At 39.6% G+C, this 21,053-nt stretch overlaps 1 protein-coding gene across 1 annotated transcript; it reads left to right on the forward strand.

The window, feature by feature from the left end:
* Positions 1-418: 418 nt before the first annotated feature.
* Positions 419-20,173, forward strand: VCPIP1 (valosin containing protein interacting protein 1). The gene is made up of 3 exons (XM_006262000.4): positions 419-3,320; positions 10,555-10,641; positions 14,580-20,173. Exons 1-3 carry the CDS (start codon positions 650-652, stop codon positions 15,452-15,454), a joined length of 3,633 nt encoding a protein of 1,210 aa, XP_006262062.1. The 5' UTR covers positions 419-649; the 3' UTR covers positions 15,455-20,173.
* Positions 20,174-21,053: the final 880 nt, after the last annotated feature.

Consider the following 21,053-nt stretch of genomic DNA (forward strand, 5'->3'; position numbering starts at 1 on the left):
GGAGGGACAACACGTGGAGGACAAGGGCAGGGAGACGGACGGAGCCAACTGCGCCAGGCCCAGCGACGCTGAGGGGCAATGACGTCATGGTGCGCACGCGCCGCTCTCGCTGCACAGGCGCCCTTCCCCCACCCAGGCAAACGGGAAGCATAACAAACCGCTGGCACAACGCGTTTGAGGAAGTGTGTCCCTTTCGGCTCTCCGGCCCAACCCTTCCCCTTACGTCCCGCCCAGAGAGCAATGCACCACACTACATTCCCCAAGCACCACTGCGAAGCAACCCCGCCCGCGTCCCCCTCCCCTTCGCCTCTCCGCACGCCGCGCTGCATGATGGGAAGCGTAGTTCTGGGAAGGTCCCTGTCGCGTATTCCCAGAGGTCGGGTCTTTAGGCAACGGGAACTACAAGCCCCGGCAGCCTGTGCGGTGCCGCGCTTGCGCCGTTCGCGTGGAAGTGGGGAGGCCGTTGCGTTGCGGGCAACGGCCAAGGCAGTGAGGAGGCAGTAAGCGGCGGTGCCGGGGGCTTCCGCGTTTGTTGTCGGGCGGAGGTCGGGGTGCGCGGCCCGGGGGGCGGGCTCTGCCAGGCGCCGGCCGGGAGCCGGGGCGAGGGCTGCGCCTGTGAGGCGGGCGGAGGAGCGAAGGGAGGGGAGCGATGTCCCAGCCGCCGCCGCCGTCTCCTCAGCAGCAGGCGCCGCCGCCGGGCTCCAAAAAGCGGGACCGGCGCATCTTCTCGGGCACTTGCCCAGACCCCAAATGCCAGGCGCGGCTGTTCTTCCCGGCCCACGGGCCGCTGGGCGGCGGCAGCATCGAGTGCACGGACTGCGGCCAGCGCCACGAGCAGCGGCAGCTGCTGGGCGTGGAGGAGGTGACGGACCCGGACCTGGTGCTGCACAACCTGCTGCGGAACGCGCTGCTGGGCGTCAGCGGCGCTGGGCCCCCCCGCAAGAGCACCGAGATGGCCAAAGTCATGGGCCTATCCAACTACCACTGCAAGCTGTTGGCCCCCATCCTGGCCCGCTACGGCATGGACAAGCAGACAGGCAAGGCCAAGCTCCTGACCGAGATGAACCAGGGGGACATCTTCGACTGCTCCCTGCTGGGCGACCGTGCCTTCCTCATCGAGCCTGAGCGCGTTGACACCATTGGCTACGGCAGGGACCGCTCGGGCAGCCTCCTCTACTTGCATGACACACTGGAGGACATCAAGAAGGCCAACAACAGCCAGGAGTGCCTCATCCCCGTGCACGTGGACGGCGATGGGCACTGCCTGGTCCATGCTGTCTCAAGGGCGCTGGTGGGCCGGGAGCTGTTCTGGCATGCGCTGCGGGAGAACCTGAAGAAGCACTTCAAGGAGAACCTGAGCCACTACAAGGCCCTCTTTCATGACTTCATCGATGCGGTGGAGTGGGAGGACATCATCAACGAGTGTGACCCTCTGTTTGTTCCACCCGAAGGTGTGCCGATGGGCCTGCGCAACATTCACATCTTCGGTTTGGCCAACGTGCTTCACCGGCCCATCATCCTGCTGGATTCCCTCAGCGGCATGCGAAGCTCTGGAGATTACTCAGCCACCTTTCTCCCAGGGTTGATACCGCTAGAGAAGTGCATGGGAAAGGATGGCATGTTGAACAAACCAATTTGTATCGCATGGAGTAGTTCTGGTCGTAACCACTATATTCCTCTGGTGGGAATAAAAGGTGCTGCTTTACCTAAACTGCCGAGGAAATTGCTTCCTAAAGCATGGGGAGTTCCTCAGGATCTCATAAAAAAGTACATCAAACTGGAGGAGGATGGTGGTTGTGTGATTGGAGGAGATAGAAGTTTGCAAGATAAATACCTGATGAGGCTCGTGGCTGCAATGGAGGAGGTGTTCATGCGCAAGCATGGTATTCATCCAAGCTTAGTTGCTGATGTACATCAGTATTTCTACAGAAGGACTGGTGTAATTGGAGTTCAGCCTGAAGAAGTCACTGCAGCTGCCAAGAAAGCAGTGATGGACAACCGCCTTCATAAATGTCTAATTTGTGGTGCCCTTTCAGAGCTTCATGTTCCTCCAGAGTGGCTGGCTCCAGGAGGGAAACTGTATAACTTGGCAAAAAGTACACATGGCCAGTTGAGGCCTGATAAAAATTATAGTTTTCCCTTGAACAGTGTGGTATGCTCTTATAACCCTGCAAAAGATGTTCTCATACCAGACTACAGTTTGAGTAGTTTGACTGCTTGCAACTGGTGTCACGGTACCTTGGTACGTCGTGTCAGAGAAGATGGGTCTGTTGTATATTTGGATGGAGACAGAACTAATACTAGATCCACTGGTGGCAAATGTGGTTGTGGATTCAAGCATTATTGGGAAGGTAGAGAGTATGACAATCTCCCTGAAGCTTTTCCTATTACTCTAGAGTGGGGTGGAAGAGTAGTGAGAGAGACAGTCTATTGGTTCCAGTATGAAAGCGATGCATCTCTGAACAGCAATGTATATGATGTTGCAATGAAACTTGTTACCAAACACTTCCCTGGTGAATTTGGTAGTGAGATTCTTGTTCAGAAAGTTGTCAATACGATACTGCATCAGACTGCCAAAAAGAACCCTGATGATTATACTCCTGTAAATATCGATGGTGCCCATGCCCAAAGAGCAGATGATGTACAGCCAAGTCAAGACTTAGAGTCGCAACTTCCGACCAAAATTATTCTTACTGGACAGAAGACAAAAACTTTGCACAAGGAAGAGTTAAATATGAGCAAAACTGAAAGAACTATTCAACAGAACATTGCAGATCAAGCTTCTGTAACGCAGAAGCGGAAAACCGAAAAATTAAAACATGAACAAAAAGGGCAGCCTAGGACTACCTCCCCCAGTGCTGTTCGTGATGGACCATCGTCTGCTCCTGCTACGCCTACAAAGGCTCCTTATTCTCCAACTTCTATAAAAGAAAAGAAGATTCGGATAACAACAAATGATGGCCGACAGTCCATGCTTACGTTGAAGTCCACAACCACATTTTTGGAACTGCAGGAAAGTATAGCCAGAGAATTTAATATTCCTCCATATTTGCAATGTATTCGCTATGGTTTTCCACCTAAAGAGCTTATGCCACCCAAGGCAGGCATGGAAAATGAGCCTGTTTCTTTGCAGCATGGTGATAGAATAACTGTAGAGGTTGTTAAAGGTAAGGAAGATGGCAGCCAGTCTTCTTCTGCACACACTACCCATGCTGTGAAACATGAAGATGTTGCAGTAACTAGTAAAATATCTTCCAAGGAGCTGCAAGAGCAAGTTGATAAAGAGATGTACTCTTTGTGTCTTCTTGCAACATTAATGGGTAAGGCTAAGTATAAATTATGTTTCTATTGAATAGGCAACATGAATTTTACAAAAGTAGAAATGTATGGTTTTGTATGCCTGAAATCAGGACATTAGTAAGAATAGATAACATGCATATAACAGCTTCTACGTTTTTTTAAATGTAGAAAGCACCTCGTTTTCTCTGCATCTTTTTGGCACACTCAAGTGCTGTCCGTAGTTTGTAACATCAAAAATCAGTACTTTCAGCTAATTTTTTTTTTTTCTCCCTCATCTAACCCTAAGATTTGATATGGGCACAAAATGTACCTTCTTCCTTTCCGCAGGTTTCAGAGAATGCAGTGATACGTGCCAAGGTAACGGGATGAGGAGAAAATAGAGTATCTGCTTAACTGGAAGTTTGGAAGTGGTCTAATTTTTTATTTTATTTTATTTTTATTTTCATAGGCATATAGTTTTAAGGCATGTTCACACACTGGGATGCACTAGTTTAGCCAAATCAATGCAGCACTGCACCTTTATCTCAGTTTGTGTATCTTTGTGAGTGGACTAGGCCTGGTGAGAAGCAGTGTGAGGGCACTGCACAGTAGTTGACTTAATTCAAGGAGGGAAGAAGCTATCAGTACCAAAGTAAAAAGCTGAATATATTCAAGTCCTAAATCTACTGAGAGGATGGAGACGCATTACTAGAAAACGGTTAAAAATAAACTATACATAAGAAGGGACTCTTCTGAGCTTCCTTCTTTGCCATTTTCAGTTTATATTTTTCATACTTTGGCTCTGCTGACTTAGACCTTCCTTAGTGCTCCACTTGCCTCTTGGTGTCTAAACTTACTCTGCTGACTGATAAAAGACACTGTTTTTAGCACTATTGGTTTTATTCTTTTTTTTCTTTCCAGCAGGTACCAGCATGCTAAACTAAAATGGCTTTGCATTACTCAGCACAACAGTTCCTGTCACTTACTGCCAGGAAGTAGACCATTCAGTGCAATATATAAGCTGGCAGAATAGTACTATTTAGAGTGTTTTGTAGGAGTAAGTTGTCTTCTTTGCCTGAGGGAATTTGTATGGCTAAAGTGTGCAATATTTAAAAACAAAACGGTTGCATAATCAGAGTGTGATGTGTCAGAGGTTCATAATTTATTAGTTGGAAAGTCAGACTTGGAAAAAATCAGTGTTCAGATTGCTTGTGAACTTAGTCAGTCATCAGCAAGGTTATTAGCTTAGTTTATAAACTGCAATCTAAAAAACCCATTTTGGACTAGTCTGAGCTGCTTTGCTTAAAAATGGAGCTCCAAAGTAGTCAGGAAAACTCTTGAAAGCACAGTGTTTGCTTTAAGAAAAAGGCATTTTAGAGTTCCAAGTTTGTGCCCCTGTGATTTCTATATATTAAACTTGCTCTGTTCATAATAAAATATTTATAAATTGCAAACTCAACCTGAGATCTGAAATGGAGTTGTTCTTGGACTCGCATCACTGGTTAAGGAGTCTGCTTTTGGAACTTGGTTAATCATTTTGATGCATATTCTAGAATAAATTCCAGGTCACTCTCCTGTGGCTGTATCAGCTCTGCAGTGCTAATAGGAATAAATGGTAACACACGCTTATTTCTGGCACAACACCAGGCAGCTATAACAGATTACACAGCTATTGAGTAAGATGCCATTTTGATATAGTCATTCTTCTGATCAAAATTATGTTTTTCTATAAGGAAACTCCTTCTGAAGAAATATGTGCTGATAATTTGCTTCTTACTGCTGATTATTGCAACTGTTTAGTTCCATTAATTACATGGTGAGACAGTGAAGACTGCAACAATTTTATAAAATAACTTGTTTTAATTTCTCACAGGAAAAATGTGACTTTTTTTTCGTATGGCAGAGATTGGGACTCCTTCATAATGATAAGTTCAGTCCTTAAGAGACAAAAAGCTGTGCAAACTGCATAGTTTTCCTACACACTGGCCCAAGAATAGTGTTAAAGTATGAAGTCTCCCTTGACCAATTTAACCTTTTCATGCCTAGAAGGAAAGCTGATCTTGGAGAATCTAGTGCTGGTCAAGCTAGCTACTAAATAAAGAGGTTTTTTTCCGATATGTGAAATATGAGAAATATGTGTAGTCTTTTTCATGTAAGGTATATCAGTACAGTTTCCCTTTCTTTTCTGGTATGAGTGTTTTTAGGGTTATGGACACAAGTACATTTGGAGCATTTTCAAAGGGGCAGTAGCAATGAAACAGCTGCTGCCCTTTTGAAAGTGTTCCAAATGTACAAGTGTCCATACCCAAGATCAGGGGTGACCAGCCTGTAGCCTGACCATCACAAGGAGCACTGATAGGCCTTGTATGTGGAATGCATCAGACTGGGGAGGGAGTAAGTAGTATAGGGGCAGATAGGGCTGGGGGCAGAAAGCAGAGCAGCAAATAAGACAGGGAGCAAAAAGGAGAGGAGCAGGTCAGGCAGGGAACACAGGGCAAGGGGCAGAAAGCATAGCAGCTGGATAGGGAGAGGAAGATAATTGTAGTGGCAATTGGGGAGGGTACAGAGCTGATATGTTGCATGCCTACCCCCACTGCTCTAGATCAAAAGGCTTCCTAAAGATCTTACCAGTTTCACTCCTAACCATTTGTGCTGTGTTCTGTAACTTCTAAATGTTTTCAGCCAAGCCTTAAAAGCTTAGATGTTTTTGATTATTTTCTTTTCAGATGTGCTACCTTTGACCTGTCTAGAGCTGGCAAAGTTTGCTTAGCTCAAAATTTAGAAGCCCACAAGGAAACTATTTTTTTTCTTTCAGACTTGTTTTAAGCCAATTAACTAGAAGTCTTTTTAAACCAATGCAGAACCCTTTATGAACATTTACAGGCCAGATTTAAGCATATTTAGACTGGTTTACACTGATTTTATTTTTTTAGGTTCAAGCTAAACCAGCCTAGCCAGCTTTTAAGCTAATAAATGTGTTTGATGCAAGGATTTGCATTAGTTAAAATGGTTTTAGTTCAGTACACTTTCTGCTTTTGTTAAACAGGACTAAACTAAAAGCCCAGGAGCTATTATTGTCTACTGTCTTTCCTGGCGACAAACTGAGCGTCTTGGGCTGTCATTAGTATAGGTTGGGTTGTCTCCATATTACTGAAAGAGAGCAAGTGCATTTACTTAATTGCCTGTAAATGCATAGTCCATTATGTGGCCAAATCTAAAGTTACTGTGCTGAAGCCTCCTGTGGGAACAGTGCACTCCACCCAATTACTAAGAGCATCAACTTTTTTAAATGTCAAGTCCTTAGGGAATTTCTAAATCTAATTTCAGTTGCATAATTTGCCAAATTTTGTCTTATTTTATTAAATGTATCTTATTCCTAGCATTAAGAATTTCTGCAGCAGTGGACAGATTTGTAGATCTTAAATGGAATTTACCAATAGTTGACATGGATGCAGCATTATGAAGCCACTAGAATTATAGATTAATAGTGTCATAAGAGAGAGGTATATATTTTCCTCTGCTGTCTGCTAAACTGATGGATTTTCTATCAAAACATCACAAATAATTTGTACTTCCTCCAACTGTTGATACTTCTGCCTTGTGAACCCTTCTGCTGTCCTTAATTTGCTCTCTTGTAGCCCTTGAGTGTTTCATAAACTAACAGAATGCTCTTCTAGTGCAGAGTTAGAAAAATCCACTTGCTTGGGGCAAACATTCCTGGGCAAATGCCATCTACTTCTCCCATATCTAACTGTTAATTAAAATTGCCCTTTTGGCTGGGGGCAGGGAAGGAATCTTTCAGATGAACAGTGTTATATTATGCAGTTCTGTCTTTCTTCAGACAGCACCAGTGCCTGCATTGTTGCTGGCAATAGCTTTTCCACATTGCATTTCAGCCAAAACTGTATTTCATTATCTCTTCAGAATACTGTGGGCAATGGTGAATCTGACAACCAGGTAAACTACACCAAGAATGCACTGAGCAGTAGTAAAGAGCTGCTAAGTGGGGAAGAAGATCCTAAAATATCCTCTCCTGGTCCAGGAGGATAGCAGAAAACTGAGGGAAGAGAAGTAGAGTAGTATTAAGGATTTCATACAGTCCTGCAGATGTGCCTTTGTTGTTTGGTGGTTGAAGAGTGAAACTGAGAAAGCCCCCTTTCAGTAATCAGTGGGAATTGGAGGCCAAAAGGAGTGTGCCCTGGGGGTTCAATTCTTGTAGGACTTGTAGTATTTTCTTAATTTCCATCATGGGGGAAGAGGAGAAGAATGAATGCCTTGTCACTTGGACACTGCACCTGGACAGTGATCTCCTGCTGCTGATACTAGTCAATGACTCATATTCGGTCCTGTCTATTGGGTGGCTGGACAGGTCCACAAACTGTGTAAGTGAGCAGGGTTGGCAAGAGTGTATATGGCAGAGGGCTAATGCGATACTTTTAAGAAGAAACATGAAATGTGTCTGGAGAGAAATTTATGAAATGCAAAAAGGGTAAAATATAGGGAAGGAAGATACTATAGCAAAGCAGATACTAAAATATGCCATTCTTCATTGGATAAAAGAAAGTGTGAAAAAGCAAGAATACAGGAAAGGCAAAATATAAAGAAGCAAAAGAAGTTATAGGGGGACATGTTGTGCAAACAGCATCTGGCAAATAGGAGATTTTATCTGTTGTTTACTCAAAAAATACTAGGTGGTATCTTATGGAGCTCTTTGATTAAAGTGTATATTTTTGCTGTCCACCAAAAGGTAGTAGAAGTCTTCATTTTCTTCACATTTAACAAAGTTGATTAGTATTTAATTGTGCTCTCTTACTAGCATGCAACTGCTTGTCATTTAATCTTCAGGGGGTATGGTAGCAAAAGTATATTTTATCATGTTTAGTAAAGTTTTTTTTTGCACTGGATGTGCTGGGTAGATTTTCAAGCCCTGTCTTGCTGTGATTAAACACTTATTGTACATGTGCAAGATGTACTAAATAAGCTATTGATTCCAAGTCACTGTTGATATCCCTTGCAATTGTATTTCTTGCATGCAATCTAGACAGCTTTCAAAATAAAAATGTCGTTAAATTTAACATGAGTAGAATTGTCAGAAGGGCCTTTTAATTAGCAAGGTCATGGTGTAAACACTTCCTGGGAGCACTCTGAAAAGCAAAAATTATTGTTAATGCATAACAACTGAGAAATGAAACTGAGTATAGCTAGTGAGAACCAAAAGTGAAACCAAGTGTTTTTGACTAAGATAAGGTGTGTGTGTGTGTATATATAATCTTTATCAAGGTCAAATCAGTTCCAAATTCAGTTGGGCAAAGCCCAATAGTCAAGTTCCAAAATCTGACTGGGCAGAACTCAATTGTCAAGTCTGTGTGGCTCTACCAGCGGGCAAATATTCTCCTTCCCAGACTTCTAGGTCTGGGGTTTTGGATACTACCGAAACCCAGGTAGGCATCTTATCTGCCAACCCCAGGCAGGGAGACCTTGGGGTTCAGAAGTCCCCTGTGTCACTTGATTGATAAGATGTGATACTGTATGTTGTGTTTCTGTTGTGCAAATGATAAGTAGGTTTAAAATGTTTTCTGTTGCAAAAATGTATGGTGCTGCTAGCAATACAGGTAAGGAGACATCCACAAAATGTGGATTTGGTATCTAAGCCCCTTATTTTCCTCTAAAAATCTATACTTAAGACCTTTCAAGTAGTTGTTTTTCTCTTTCCATTTCTGAGGCAGTGGGTATTGGTGCAGACATAGCCCCTGGTAACTGGTTAGCTTGCACTTAAGCATCAGCCATCTCTCTTATTGTCTGTAGATCAAAAAAAAAAAAAAAAAGAAAACATACCCCTCCTTGGGGTCATTAACACCTTTTAATATAAAAATGACAGCCTAAATGACTTTTCTCCTAGTCAAGAATAGTATGGTGGGACCTGGGAGACTTTGTATAAGGGCAGAAGTGCGATGTGAGGGCCCAGAACTCTGGGAACACAAATGTGCAGAGCCTGATAAAGGGGGAAATTAGGACAGTCAATGGAGAGGGGAGGAGGGGACACATGTTAGAGGGATTGCATGAGAGCACACAGAGTCCCTTGCATGGAAGGGAATAGGGATGAGAGGGAGGTAGGAGAGAGATTGATATGAACATATACACAGAGACCCTACTTTAGGGGTGTTGGGGGAGAGTTTATTTTAAAAAAAAGTATGGGAGAGTTGTATGCAGAACTTTTGGGGAGTGTGCTGCAGGAATATGAGGAGCACATGGTATGTGCCACATATTCCATACTACAGAAATCATCGTGTGTGCAGTCATCTGGTTTACCTTACTTTAATTTTGCTGTTTATACAGAGTAAATGAAAAAGTACAGTTTATGCAAACTGTCTCCCTAAAAAGTAAATACAGTCAGTTAATGTTTCACTCCCTTTGATATCTTTTATTTAAGAGAGTGCTTCAGTTGAAAAGTTGTGAAAGAGATGAAGAATAAAAATTAGAAGGCAGAGGAATAGATTTGGAAGATATGCAGAAGGCAATTTGTGCAGCATTTTTTCCTCGAAAGCCCTGTGCACTTCACTGAAGTGTTCATTAACAAGTGAAAAAGATGAATTAGGCTGTAACATATCAGATGTTCAGTGAGGATTATCTCTGGAACAGAAGATTGGGTTTCAGTTCTGCTCCAGAGCTTTAAGATGTGATTAGTACCAACAATGTTTAGTTTTCCTTTTATGAATAATACTTTGCTCATTACATCACTCCACAGTCTTATGAGGGAAGTGGTTTGTGTTTCCCAGGTTTTCCATTTGCAACATATTGAAGGAGAGATGCCAATTGCCAAAACCCTTCTTAAACCACAGGCACATATGGATCAGAACTTTAGTTTTTGTAAGGACTCCCTTGAATCACTTAATTTGTGTTAGACCTTGTTTCTTCTCTCCAAAGTACTGAAATGTGCCACACTTTGTCACCATCCTTTGAATGAGGCGTTGAAATCAAGGGATTAAGTTAGGGATTCCCATGTTAATGGAGTAGCAGGCATACCAGAACTAGCAATCTCTTTTTGCTTGTGTTCTTTGTTCTGAATTCTCAATTGATTCTTGACTGGTACCATTTTTTTTAAATGTCCTCTGTAACTTTTAGTCTGAAGTGCTGCCAATTTTCAGTAAGACTTAAGCTTTAAAGTATGTCAGTTACTTTTGAAAGTGGAACTTAAACTGTTAAATCATATGAGCACTTATAGAAATTTTAACTTGTACCATTCAATATGACTTGTACTTTGTTTTTATTTTACAGGAGAAGATGTTTGGTCTTATGCAAAGGGCCTTCCTCACTTATTCCAGCAGGGTGGGGTGTTCTATAGCATAATGAAGAAAACTACAGGTACAGTCTTCCCTAACTTTTTATTTGTGGACTGTCTTAACTCTCTGATATTTGGCTGTATGAATCACAAACATTCCAATTTAGTATGTTCAAGACCTTGTATTTTGTAATTATAACAGTTATGTAATGTCACCCTAGCTTTTGTGCCCCACAGTGAAAAAATTAAAATGGGAAACAATCAGTATAGAATGGGAAGGTGAAAGCTAGGTAGAAAGTACTCTTAAGAAAAAATATTTTAAAGTTAACATAATGAGTAATATTGATTAAAGATTAAAATACATGCAGCTTCATGTATAAGAAACTCTAGAACCAAGATTTTGAAAGAATGTGCTATTTGAAAAAATGCATCCATATTTTATATATTCATTTCACTTCAACATGGGAGCCACTGTCACATTTAAGTAAATTGATGGGTCACTTGTTTTCATGATTGCTTCTGTTTCTTGAAATACCATTTAATAATTTTATAGAGTAGTGGTTCACGGTGCATGGGTTGTGATTTACTCAAAACACCCTTGACAGTTGTCTGCATGATTACAAGCTGACTCCCATTCTCTCAAGTCTTCTGAATCAGTTTTGCTTAGCAACTCTAAGATGTATGGAAAGGATCCTTCAGAATTTCTGCAAGAAACTTTCTCCTTGTGTCATAGCAGCTGGGAGGATTCTGAAATCTTTTGGAGGGAAAACAGTTGCAAGTGGCTCAGTGTTATATTCAAGGAGGAAAATTCCATAGAATGAGGATCCCCATCCTGCAACCAGTCTTGGATTACAGGAGAGATCACACACTGTCTTTGACTGCATATTTCTAAAGTGTAGGAGAAGGGAACCTCTCCTGTTAAGGAGCATGCTTTCTCATGCAGTTTTACTAAACTGCTTGTCTACTTATTCTGTGGTGATAATGGTAAGAGCTACAGTTACTATTGTGTTTCTACCAAAGTTGCATCCTGTCTCTATTGTCCCTTGTCAATATAACCATTTCCCTAGAACAGTGGTTTTCAACCCTTTTTTTCATTTATGGACCCCTTTGGGAATTTTGAACGGAGGTGTGGACCCCTTTGAATTGTAAGTGTAGGTATTCACATACTTTTGACTGATATAGTTATCTTTTGTAGACCCCTTAGTCATAGTGTGTGGACCCCCAGGGGTCTGTGGACCACAAGTTGAAAACCACTGCCTTAGAAAAGGTGACTTGCAGAATCTGTCTGTGTGTAGAGGTTTTCAAAGTCTTATTTTTCTTCATGTTTTCAAACACATATCCAATATTTTGAATTCATTTCAAGATATGGAATGGATGTTCTTGAATTTTCCATCCACACTAGTAATTCAACATGAAATAATCGAAGCCAGCATATAATACAGACTTGTTCTTCACATAGATTTTATAATCAGTTTTTTTAGAAATGAAATACTGGTTGCTTTTGAGAAGTTAATTCTGCCCAATTCTCTTTAAGTTCCCTCATTTAAACTCTAGCTTGGGGCTTTTTTCTGCTCAAGTCTTTGTACTTTCAGTACAATTTAGCTTTTTTGATTTCATCTACACTGGTGCTCATGCTGCTACTTTCTTATGTGATTTTCTTTTTAGAGACATCAATCTTAACTAAAATCTATTAATCTGGCTGGAATCTGCTGTATTGTTTCATGTCAAATACATTTTTTAACATTGTGTATAGAAAAATGTTGGATATTTTTTTCAAGACTGCCCAGTACCACATGAGCATGACTTAATATTGACTGTATCTGTAGCCCATGCTCCTCTAGAGAACTCCAAAGTTCATTTAAATGATTTAGTGAATTCCAAGACTTGATGATGGTAACTGACATGCAAGTATCTTATGACAGTTTTGTTTCTTTATGGCTTTCCTTCGTTATGTATGTTTATACTATGAAAACTGGTAAGTTGTGTATAGCAAGTGAATCTGTTTAAACATCATCTGATGGAGAGGACGTTTTCTGAGAAGTTAATGTCCAGCTGGAGTTGAGGACCTAAATCAAAATCAAGTGTTCTTAACCCAGCTGGTCATACCTGACAGGAAATGCTTGGCCAACAAAACACAAAAAGAAGGTTGAGGGGGTAATATTTTTGTTTAAATGTGGCTGTATTGCTGTGTACAAATATTTTTACAGTACTACTGTCATAATAGATAGAGTAACATTTCCTGAGGCCTTTGAAGCTGTTGGGCCACATTTTAAGAGACTATATTAGTTTGTTATGGGAAGTCTTAAGGCCATCTCTGGTGCTTCAACTTCTAGCTACAGACAAGTGCTTGAGTTCCTATGCTGTAACAGCTCCAAATTCCCAGATTGATCTCTGGAGCAGTCTTTTCATCCCACTACCCATAATATTTATGGGTCATACTAAACTTTAGATGAATAATCTTCAGTGCGTTTGGGTAGAATTCACTTTGAGAAAACTGGGGAACATCCTGAGTTTAGGGCTGTGCGAAACAGCACCTACTAGTCTGTAACCTTGATTACAACCCCTGGTAGTGCCATACTCAGATAAATTGTTTCCTTCTAACTGCGTCCCACCACCTGAACCCTAGTAGTTTAGCTACCTTAGTGTGGTTCAGGGGTGGAGTTTTAAATTTCAGCATACACTGAGATCCTTATCACCTCATTCTGCCTCTCCTTGTCAGCAGAAATAATTGATATGTATTTTAGTATTGTACTAAGGGAGCACCACTACTTCTAGTTCTAGAGATTGTGTATGCAGAGTGGCTGGCCATGGCATGTCTCAGTATGGTGCTACTTGGTGCAGTGCCCCAATTGGGTAATATGAGCATGCCCAAATGCTACCCTTTTGGTTTCCTGCCATTTTGTATTGAAAACTTGCATGTTTTTAGGCTACTCCAACTCAGATGTTTTGAATTGTTTATGTAAATATGAACCCAGAACAGCTTAAGCATTCCATAGATGCTTTCATAAAACTGACTGTTCCAACCTAAGTTATTTTTCCTCTAGACACAGACACTAGCACAGTTAAGGAAAAATGATTCTCCTAAAAAATGCTATAAAACCAAAAGCATTCTGTGTTTTGATTCTGCATAATTCTTGGCACCCCAAAGTCAAGTCTTCTGAAACTTGAGGATTCTCCCTTTTATATGTTTACTTTTTTTACCTCCATGCTGTGGTAACCATTTTGTCCATAAAGACTTGTTCAGTCTTATTTTAGTACTGGCAATGCACTTAGTCCTATATGATATATGAAGACAGAAATCCATGTTCTTAAGAGCTTACAGAAAAAAAAGATACAGTACTTAATACAGCAGTCAACATATTTAAGTTGCATTTACAAATGCAGAAATGATTTAGGTACCACAGACTTTCATTATGTCATGTAGTTACTTTTAAAAATGGTACCCATTCCTCTTGAACAACTTTAGAGGCTGCCATAGAAGGAGCACCCTCCTTTAGATGATCTGGGAGTCAGTCTTGTATTTTTATCCTGCATGACAATACATGTTACCCTATCAGATTAGAGCCAGTTTCTTAAAATTTAGAGTTTACATTCCAGAGTATCACTGTTTAAAATTAAAGCATTTAAAAAAACCCTCCTTGCCTTGAAATCTGTTATCTGCTGCCTATTGATTAGTTATTACCAGAGCTCTGTAGAAGGTTTAAATATTGGAAGTATGCACTTTAGTTTTCAACTTTTATGTAAAGTAAACTTGTGTTGCATTACAACTGTATGCAGTGATATGTGCTTGTAATACATCAACACAAAACATAATAAAGTCCTAACTTGTAGGTTATTATTCTATGGAGTATCTGCATAAATTGCCTGATTTCTCAGTAGTCCTTTTAAAACTTTCTAATACAGCAACTAATATGTTAGGCTTGACTGTATATTGTAGATCTGTTTTCAGAAGACACCATCTTACTAAATCACCCCTCTTTCTTTCCCCCTACCCCCCTTTTTTCCCCCAATTTCTTCACAGGTCTGGCTGATGGCAAGCACTGTACTTTTCCACATCTGCCTGGTAAAAACTTTGTGTACAATGCTGCAGAAGATAGATTAGAGCTGTGTGTGGATGCTGCAGGTCACTTTCCAATCGGTCCTGATGTTGAAGACTTGGTTAAAGAGGCCTTAAGTCAAGTAAGAGCGGAGGCTACTTCAAGAAGCAGGGAAGCGAGTCCTTCACATGGACTTCTGAAATTAGGTAGCGGCGGAGTAGTGAAAAAGAAGTCTGACCAGCTACATAACATAACTGCGTTTCAAGGCAAGGGTCACTCTCTAGGAACTGCATCTAGTAGCCAACAACTTGATCAAAGAGCCAGGGAAACGCCACTTTTAAGAAAGCATAGCACAGAAACAGACTTCAGTCCTAGTTCTACCAAAACAGAGTCTTCTGTATTCACAGCTGCTTCTGGTAACAGTGAGCTTATCCGAATAGCTCCTGGAGTAGTGACTATGAGAGACAGCAGACAGCTTGACCCTACCTTAATTGAGGCACAGCGAAAAAAGTTGCAGGAAATGGTCTCTTCTATTCAGGCTTCAATGGACAGACACTTGCGGGATCAGAATGCAGAGCAGTCAGAATCAGTTGATCTATCACAAAGAAAAGTAGAGGCAGTGAGTTCATCTGCTAAAACTGGGAGCTTCCAGGCTGGTTTGCCGACATCCTTTTCTGTAACAGGTGGCACTGAACATTTGAATACAGAAACAACTGATGGTAACACGGTGCATTCTGTGGGAGCAACTTTTCCCACAAGGTCTAAAGCACAAAAGGGAAATTCTGTTGAGGAGCCTGAGGAAATGGATAGTCAAGATGCAGAAATCACTAATATGACTGAACCAATGGATCATTCTTGATAGCTTAAAAGCTAATGAGGATAGAAGAGATTACTGTTCAAATGTAATGTTTTATTGGCTGGGCCACGTACAGTGATTAGTCATTAAATCTTGTATGTATGTTTCAAAGATTATATCATCTTTATTCAGTGCATGATAGCAAGTGTGTGATTGGCAATAGCTTTTAATATACCATACTGCTGCCCAGGCTGGCTCTCAGTTACCTGTAAATTAGTTATTAGGAAATGCACTGAGATGAATATCTGCTGTAGATGTGGGTTATTGAAAGTTCTTTGTAATTTTAATTCCATGGAAGTCTTAAAATATAAGCCCATGTGAGGTTCTTATTATGTTAGTTTAAAATTACTGAGAAGGCTAGAATGGGAAAAAACAGAAATTTGACAACATTAATATCACCCAGATATCTAATTCAGTTCAAAATTGCAGCATAAATAGATGGACATAAATTTCAAAGAGCAACTGAAATAAATTGTATGCTAAGATTTGTAAGGTATTATAAACAACATTTTAATTGTATGATGCTGGCATTCCCTCAGATTTAAAAACCTTGCATTCGTATAGCTGTATGTGCTTGTCAGAAATCCTGGAATAAGTATAATTGCATTAAGCTCTCTCTTTTCTGAATACTGTCAATTTAAGCAAGGTTAGTGGGGAAAATAAGGCTACTTAGTATAAAATGAAGATAACGAAACGTGGGGCAGTTTGTCTGAGCCAAAGCACGTATTTCACGGCTCTGTTTTGTGATAGTGTGTTTTTATTTTCCCCAAAATCTTGAGCTGATGAGGTGACAGTCAACTTTTTCGTACCACAGAGAGGTTTGTAAGTGCTTTAAGAAGCTACAACAGATCAATACCAAATCAATTTCTTTCTTAAAGATGTTGATTATTAGTATTGATAAAAGGTGGTAAGAGCATGGAGAAACAATTTATGAGAAGGAAACAGCTTTCGAATAGGTTGCATTATTCTGAAGTGTCTAGTGATATTTGAACTTCGTGGATATTTTTAAAGTTCATGGAAACAGGGAATAGGTACTGTTTCAGTGCCCATGAAGACTACCCTTTCTACCGGCTTCACTTCAGTTTGTGATGCAAATTTGCCTGCATCAGTTTGTGAAGAAGCTGGTATCCATTTAAATAGCGTATTCATCAGTTTTCCAGTGCTAGTTCTAAGAAGCAGTCATTATGCATACACCATGAAGACAGAATGTTCATTTTGATGTTGCACTCTGCTTCCTACTTTCATATTCCTATTTTAAGTGTGTAATTGTTTCTTCTGATATTAACCTAAAGTTGAATGAGTGAAAGATGTTAATGCAGCCTGAAAGGAACTTAGAGCATTTAGATGTTGAAGCCTTTGCGCGCACATGAGTTTTTACCAGTTCCACAAATACTAAGTTTGTATTAAAAAAAAGTTTGTAATCAGAAAAAAATCTCACTTTTTACATTTATAATCAGATACACAAATTTTGTGTTGCTATTATTAAATGTCCCAATAATGGGAGGATTTATTTTTTATAGTGGAAAGTAACTGAAATAAGTCACTTAATTTAATAGCCCCAATACTGTCAAAGTATATTAGTACAGTAAAACAGCTTTCATTGGCTACCTTTTTATACACGGGGATTAAATACTTATTAACAAGTCAGTGCACTGTTTATAGGTAAATTATAAAATCACCTTTACTTGAATAAATACAAATTTAAGGTATCTGCTTGCTAATTTATGAATTAGCAATTTGTTTGAGAACTGCAATGTAAGAAGTAAACTTGGCACACTAAAATTGACCTCTCATGTGAACTGATTAATTGGCAGTGCTCATCCAGTGGGAAACAGAGTGCACATGCAGAGGTTGGAAGCCTGCCCTTAACTTCTGACAAAAATTGGTTTGGTCTCTGTGCTGCAGCCTAGCTGTTTTGAAAGCTAGTTTTTATGTGTAGAATGTGAAGCAGAAGCTTACACTTTCCGTTATGGTGAGAGGTGTTAGAAAAAATGGACTAGTACTTAGCAGTGGTATATTCAGATAAATCACTTTAAATAAGCAGGGGCTGAGTGACAGGAGGCACCTGGGTGGTTTTGCATTTTAGTCATAGTAGCTGTGATAATGGAGGGCTGCTTAAATACACTAAATTCTTGTCCGTAAGAAGAGAGAAATCTTCCCTAGAAGAACAGTGTACAGAGGGCATGTGAGAGTTTCAGATTTCAAAATGTACTGAAATACTTAAGCCCCATTATTATTCTGAGGGAGGATGAATATGTCAGCTGCCTATGGCAATTTCAGTGGGATTCCAGAAATACATTTGTGTGTGCACCCTTATTAATTGAAAAGGAAGACTCAGAGTAGTTTTGATTGGTTTTTCTTTCTTTCTTTTTCCTGCCCCCTTGTTTGGACATTCTACCATCTTCTGTATGAACAGATGTGGGTACAGACTAGTCATTTTTCTGTTTGTTTTTTCTTTTTTGACACACCATTAGCAAAAAATGTAATTTGTGATGGGTCACAACTCAGAATCCTTCATTAAATCTGAAGAAAGTATAATTAAATGGTTTCAGGTCTCCAGAATCCTTGAGAACAGTAATCACAACTGCTTTTCTAGCTGGCTGTGAATTCCCTTGGTTTTATACAAGCCAACCACCAAATCTACATGCATCTTTGTAGTGTTCTTATTTTAGTTAAATTTCTCATGCATTCAACAGCAATGTTTTTAGTGAGATGGCTTCCTAATGTCTTAAATAAAACTATTTTCCATCTGCTGGGAAAATGTGTAACTGTGCAAGCAAATAAATAATAAAGATTACTGAAGCAGAATTTTGAACAAATGTTTCCCTTGAACTCTAGCAGTGTGTGACAGACACAAATATAATTTGAGGTAAATCAAAAGTTTCTATCTTTCAAGCAGCTCTGTGCTACTTTTCCTAATAGGATCAGGAAAATGCTAGAAGTGAGCTGTGCCAGGAAGAGAGAAATGTTTTCACCACCATACTAGTGGTGGTAAGCTGTGTGAGTAGGGAGTCCTCAAAAGGTGTAAAGACTAAATTACTGTTCATTACCAGGCCTACTGATGCTCGCTATGGTCAACGCGGTGAAATGTACCTATGGTTCCCAGCCCTATTAAGCATCTTCACCAGTTACCATCCTAGCCAGAACTAGCCATTTACTCATTTTTCATGATGAATAACTATAGAGCATCCCAAGTTTCAGTGGGGTTTAGTGCATATCATTTGAATGTGAGACTTGGCAAAGTAAGAGCTGGGGAGCTTAGCCTACAAAAGCTTTGGTATTAATAGCAGTTTGCATACTGAAAACTTGGAGTACAGTCATCCGTTGCCTTTCCAGCCAAATACAAGTTTTTAACAGTGTCATGAAAATGGCCAGTTAGTAAGGTTGGCTAGTAATAGGTACTTGATATTGTGTTAGATTTCTCTGGGAATTATTGAGTGGAATAAACATTGACAGAACTTCCTTTAAAATACTATGTTAGCTTCTATGACAGCATATTCATTGAGACAGCCTTATTTTCACAATCACAGAACTTTCATACAGTTGGACTTCTGATTCCCTTCAAGATTGAGTAGTCTTTTACCATATAAGAATAAACTGAGCTTAATGGAGATTCTGGTCATCTTTGAAATTGAAAGTAGTCCTTTATTTTATTTATTTATTGTGTGGTTAAATTCTATGGTTTTAAAAAATCCACATATCAAATGTGAACATAAAACAGCCTTTTGTAAGGATGGCATATAGATACAGCTGTATTATATAAAGCTTGTTTAGACATTGCCTCCAAGAGAGTACTCTAGCAAACTTCACGTAAGTACCATGGCCCAAGGTTGCATGCTGACAGCTCTATACAAAAGGGATATTTTCAAGAGCCAAGTGTTTGTTTTTTTTAAACACATTTCAGAAAATTTTAAATTCAAGGGGAAACTATTACTATCATAAGATTAGCAGAGTTGCTTGCTAATTCTTTTGTGTTTTTTTTGTAACACACTCAAATGTCAGATATTAAACTTCTAAATTTGATACAACTGCAGGCATCACAATGTTATGCTCCAAGAGAACTGTACAAATTGGAATGACTGAAGAAAATGTCACTGTTCTCTGTACATTTGTTTGGCACTCAATGATTTTTTTAATTATGGAATCAACATGCTTTTGTAATACAATTTTGACATGAAAATGATCCTCCTATTAAAGAACATACTAGAAAATAATTTCTTTAATGTTATCAGTTTAGTATTTAAAATTTTTAAATGTTGCATAAAATCTTAATGCAGAATTCCCTCTGAGCCCTTATGCCTGTGGTAGAGCAATAAAAGATTCAAACATGATTGATTATTTTCTGATTTATTTTACTTTTAAATAAGGATTATTGCCAAGCAATGGAAGAGTGCACTTTTTCGAGGGAATGCTATTTAAAATGTATAAATTAGCATTAATAGTGTATATATTTAGAAAACAAATCTTTTTAAACAGTAAGTGCTTTACATGTTGAGTTAAATATAAATTAGCATAGAAATTGTACCATCTTCACAGCACTGGCTGTAATGCAGCACATTTTGGTTTGTTTTATTTGTGATTGCTGTACTAATTATATTTGTTTTTTATCTGTAATGTAACAATAGTGTATTATAACAATATATAGTGTACTATACTGCACTTCACTGTACAGTATTTGGGATTTTCTTTGATTGCTATATTAAAACTATAAGTTAAAACATCTGCTTTGACTTTATGAAGTGCAACTTTTGTCTAGCTTTCCCTTCTCACGGTTTGGGCTTATTTATTTTTTAAAATATTTAAAATGGCATTTATTTTATGAACAATGGTTGCAGTGCAACTAAGCCAGTTATTCTCAACCCTAGGCTGCCCTGAGATCCTTTCAGGGGTGTCACGGAGTTCCAAAAAATGTTGGTGCTCTTAGGTGTGACAATGTGATACACAAGATAAACCCAGAGATTTCAAATAGTAATCCATAGTGTCAAAAGCACTCTAACCTGTTGTTATCTTGAGTTCCTTGCAACAGAAAAATTGCTGTATTATTTTTCTGTAATTAAAAAACGAGTGAAAACTAAGAGCTGGCACTTCCCAAAGGATGCTTAGAGTCTAGTGACGTGGGTGCCTTGAGTCTAAAAAGGCTGAGAACCTCTGTACTAAGTATCAGTACATATAATTTTACGGTTCATTCCATCTGTACACACAAGTAGCAACTGCAGAAGTGAAAAGCATACATATATAGTTTTTAGGGTTGGGGTGATTTTGTAACCATGATGGTCCAGGGAAAAGTGCAAGGGGCAAAGATGGGTGATGTATTTTATTAGATGAGCTATGGGGTATAGCTGATGAAGAGTACAGTTGTACTAGAAAGTTCATCTCTGTTCCCCCCAACTGTACAGTTGGCCTAGTAAAAGATATCACCCACAAAAAAAAATCTTACGTGTTGCATATAGTCTCTAGAAAACTTATTTCTAGTGTCATTACTTGGTCACATTTCTGCTTAAAACAAACTTGCCTCTCTTGAATAAATTAATCCTACTGGAAAATGGAACTATTCATCCTCACACCTGTTGTAGATATTTCAATAAGTATTAATTTATCTCTG

The sequence above is a fragment of the Alligator mississippiensis genome, chromosome 3 (genome assembly GCF_030867095.1).
Source record: "Alligator mississippiensis isolate rAllMis1 chromosome 3, rAllMis1, whole genome shotgun sequence".
Taxonomy (NCBI): Eukaryota; Metazoa; Chordata; order Crocodylia; family Alligatoridae; genus Alligator; species Alligator mississippiensis.